Source organism: Equus caballus, chromosome 15, assembly GCF_041296265.1.
Source record: "Equus caballus isolate H_3958 breed thoroughbred chromosome 15, TB-T2T, whole genome shotgun sequence".
Lineage (NCBI taxonomy): Eukaryota > Metazoa > Chordata > Mammalia > Perissodactyla > Equidae > Equus > Equus caballus.
The window spans coordinates 10,689,631-10,694,428 of NC_091698.1; the positions used below are offsets into that span (position 1 = coordinate 10,689,631).

A 4,798-nucleotide genomic window follows, 5' to 3' on the forward strand; every position below is an offset into this window, starting at 1 on the left:
AATTACATGTTAAAATAATGTTATTTTTCTCTTTGGTTAATGATTTATTTTTTAAACTTCATACGAAAAGAGTGTTCTTTTCCATCGATTATCTTTCATATTAATTTTCAAATTATCTGTACATCTTATTTAAAGTTCTAAGCCTGTGGACATTTTCTTTGCAATGTTGCTGATGAATTCCAATGACTTCCAATGCTGTATTGCAATGACGATGTGTGTACTTTTATTTAAAACAATTTAGGACAAAGTTTACATCCTAATTTCCCTAGGATTCCCTGTCCTGGAACTCTGGTGAGATAGTTAATAATTTTGCTAATGACACAAGGATGGTCTCTGGGATGGATGGATAAGTCAGACCCTGCTCCCATTATGGGTCATTGTTCCTGGCAGGTGGAGATCCTCCTCCCTTCTGTGCAGTGGCCACTTCTACCATTGATGCTCCATCTGCAGCTGCTGTTGACATCACTACCACCCATTTAGTTCCAGGTCCCAGCCCAGACAGTCCCTTTGCATGCTGTCATTCTTTGAACACAGATGTGTGTGTGCACACGGGGAGGCCAGGTCAATTGCCCCATGTACATGCTTCCTGAGCCCACAAGTGCAGGTGCTATTGCTGGACCAAAGTTACATTCTAATGCTGCCATCTAGCCTAGCTCCCCTGGTCACATGCATACTCAGAGATAAAATTATTGAGAATTTTGAGATTTCAACAACAGAGTATTAAACCAAGCAAAGTGTCTTTCTGAGTGTGAGACCCCATGCAAGCACACAGGCCACATTCCCATGAGGTCAGCCCTGAGAAGAGTAAAGTAAATGAGTGGGAAGGGAATAGTGTCATGCAAACCAGGAAAATGAAGACAATATCTGCTGTTTGTGTCAGTTGTTGTCAATGTAAATATTCTAAGGGAGTATGGAAAGAAGGAAGACAGGCAATAAAAATTATGTTAAATGTGATTTTATATGCAACTTTAAATTTTATTAAGCCCCAATTCCTGAGTCATCCATAGAAAAATTAATTTGAGTCTCCTGTTTTTTCAAACTTTTGAACAAATTTTAAAAAGCAGAATGCTTGTGAAAACAGTGCAAGCTTCTCTACCTAATCTTTGCTGCTTTACTTCTAAAATTGGCAAGAAGTCCAATCATAGTTCTTAATGTCCTTTAGAGAATGTAAAAATCCTGAGAGCCTCTTTTTATGAGGTGTAAGTGATCTCTGGCCAAATACTGGTGGCATCATGAGCACAAACATGAACAAATTCTGAAATGTGAAAACTGTAAACTACTTCAGTGCACAGCTCCTTGTTTGGCACTGTCAGCAAGTACACTTGAGTGCCAGAAACGCTTCATCTTATTCTTTTCTTTCTGGAACTGGGAAATTGTTCTTCCATGTCTAGGAATTCTGAGTATTATATACTATATATAATTTTGATAAGAATTTCCAAGCTACCCAGTTTTTTAAATCCTTATTAGTAGAGGCTATGGAAGATACACTGTAGGTTGGGGAAAAAAAAAGTAAGTCTAAATAAATTGTATTTTGAACAATTTATTTTAAAAAGTCATGCTTCTGAAAACATTTTTATCTTTTTTTTGTCTTTTCTTGAGACAGCAAAAATTTCATCTTTGGAAGAATATGGTTCCAGGTCACATTTTGTTGTTTTGTTCCCCATGTCTAGGGTGTTGTAAGTGGAATCATCAAATGTGTGTATCATCATAGCTCAGAAAATTGAGGGGTACTTCTCATTTCTTTTAAACGTTAGAGAGTGCAAATTTTATTCATTCTGACTGCAACAAAATTAATGTAAACTGGTCTTCCAAAATTGTTTCCCCAATTACTGAAACATCCTTATTTTACGGTCATGAAGTAATTGAGTATGTCAAGAGGTAAAGGGAATTTGTACTGTTGAAACCACCTGATAATTCATAAGTTGACATAGCCAATCGGAAATTTGTAGACGTGCAATGTGTGTGGTTTTATGTAACAGGTTCAACAAGGCACCGCTGACCACAAATACCGCCACATGTCCCTCCTGGTGTTAAGCCATGGTCCTTTCCACTTAGATCAACTCCCTTCAGTTTATTGTTCTCACTCATGTGGTCTCCTTATCTCCAGTATTGGACTTTTCCAATTGATTGCCACAATTTAACATTTCTCAAATGCAAGTCTGAACATTTTACTATTGTTTGTAAAGCCTTGGGTCACAAAAGGACAGGAAACTAGGCTATACGTTGAAGCAGGAAATAAGTGCTATTGGAACACTTACATCTCTTGCTTGTCAAACATCTCACCTTTGCTCATACCCTATCTTTTCCATGGTATCATTTCCCTGAGCACAACCCCCCTGCCCAGCTTAGTATACTCATCTGACAACAGTATTTGTCACCATTCAACACTCATCTCCAGGGTCTTCTCTCAGCCCCCTTGTTTGGCTGAATTTGCATCTCAAAGCTAGAGCTGATGTGTCCTAATGAGCTGTGTCCTTTCCACATGAGCATCAAAAGAATCTATTTATTTTACTACAACAATTTTTAGAAACCATGCCTACAATTCAAGTTCCTTGGCTACAGTAGCCATGCTTTATTATGAGTTTAAACTCATTTGTCTAGGAACTATTATGTTTATTATAACATAGCATAAGAAACGTTGGCTGAAGAAATAAAGAACTGAATGTTTGATGTTCTTCCTCTCCTTATTTAATAAGTTACGTGTTTGAAATATCATCTCAGATACCACCTCTTCAAGGGAAACTTCCCTAAATCCAGCTTACACATGGGGTTAATATTTTTCCCACAGTAACTTATATGATCTTGGATACTCAGTCTACCACAAGTTACTAAGAATCTCAGAGAGGTAAAACACTCACTAGATGCCTTCAAGATTTGACCATGAAGAACAACACAGCCTTCAGTAAATGTGGGCAGATGACAGGATTGTCACAGTAATGATCAACCACATTAAAATGAGCATAATTTCTATGATACATCATTTAAATTGCCACCAAGCAGAAAGTAGGAACTCAAAGAAACTGAGAAAGTCTGATACTTTACTCTTTATTTTTCATTAATTTCAAATTTACAGAAAAGTAGCATGAATAATAATGATGCAATTAATGCTCATATACCCTTTAGCTATATTCACCTATTAACATTATAACCCTTTGACTTCATCACTTTTTCTCTCTTTACCTCATCAGCTGCACACCTTATGATTTTTTCTCTAAATATTTTCATTATATATTTCCTAAGAATATGAATATTCTCCCATAGAGTCACAGTGCAGTTATCAACTTCAGAAAATGTAATATTGATGTGATTGCATAAATATTTTCAATGCAGAAGGAGTATAAGATGAAGAGCTTTCCAGTATAAGAAAACAATACCTTCAAAAGGGATGAGTATAGGACAACACATCATTGTGTGAGAATCTGAGGAACAACATTGGCATAAGGTCCTAAACTTCTGATGTGTAGAGAGAAGGAAAATAAACCATTAGTACCAAAATTTCCTACTTGATAGTTTCTTGAAAGACAGTTCCCACATTCAACATTTTCTTTAGAGCTCCTATGACATCCTTATTCCTAATACTATAGATTAAAGGGTTTAGAACAGGAGTGATTATGGTGTAAAATACAGATACAACCATATCCTTCTCAGGTGTGTGGTAGGAGCTGGGGAACATGTAGGTGTAGACCGAAGCCCCATAAAAGAGGGTGACCACCATCATATGTGAAGAACAAGTGGTTAAGGCCTTCTTCCACCCCTCTGCTGAGTTCATCCTGTGGATGGTGAGGAGGATAAAAGTATAGGAGCTTGAAATGACTATCACTGGGATGAGGAGCATGAGTACACAGCACAGGTACATGAGCATCTCATAGAGAGAGGTATCTGAGCAGGAGAGCTTCATTAAAGCAGGGACCTCACAGAAGAAATGATGGATCTCCCGGGACCTGCAGAAGGGGAAGGTCATGGTGACAGGTGTGAGCATGAAGCCATCCACTGACCCTAGGAACCAGCAGCCAGACACCAAAAGGAGACATACCCTGTGGTTCATGAGAATAGGATAATGGAGTGGATGACAGATGGCCACATAGCGATCATAGGCCATGACAGCTAGAAGGAAACATTCTGAACCTACTAGTGACAGATACAGGAACATTTGCATCTCACATTCAGGGGCTGAGATCTCATTCACACCCATGACCTGGTCCATCAGCATCTTGGGCACGGTGACAGAAATGTACATCATGTCCATGAGAGACAGTTGACTGATGAAAAAGTACATGGGGGTGTGGAGGTGGGCTTGAGAGTATACCAGAAGGATCAGGATGGTGTTTCCAAACAAGGTCATCAGGAAAACCACAAAAATTACCACAGAAAGCAGAACTGGGTGCTTGGATTGACTGAAGAATCCCATCAGAATGAAATCTGACCATGTGGTGTTGTTGGCTGCCAACATGGTGTTGTCCATTAGATTTCACCTAGATCACCAAGGAGAGCTTTGGGATTAATAGATTGTTCATGGGATACGATCAACAGAAATTAATGATTTGTGAGCTTGTGTTTCCGTGTCTGTGTGTGTGGGTGAGTGTACATGCCAACCCAATTGTGCTACCAGGGGATGGTTCCAGGGATCTGTAGTTTTGGCAATTGTAAGTTACCTGTAACTCAACAGTATTACCAGAAAATTAAGAATTTGCAACTGAAGGTGAATAGAATCCTTCACTCATAGCAAGATTGCCGTAGTTCAAGGTCATGAGATTTTCCGATGATAGATAACATTGTTTATTATCAAGTGTGGAAATTT

The 4,798-nt window shown here is 38.5% G+C and overlaps 1 protein-coding gene across 1 annotated transcript; it reads right to left on the reverse strand.

The window, feature by feature from the left end:
- Positions 1–3,499: 3,499 nt before the first annotated feature.
- Positions 3,500–4,462, reverse strand: OR2T67 (olfactory receptor family 2 subfamily T member 67). The gene has a single exon (XM_001916125.3). The coding sequence runs from the start codon at positions 4,460–4,462 to the stop codon at positions 3,500–3,502; it is 963 nt and encodes a 320-aa protein (XP_001916160.3).
- Between the last annotated feature and the right edge of the window lie 336 nt (positions 4,463–4,798).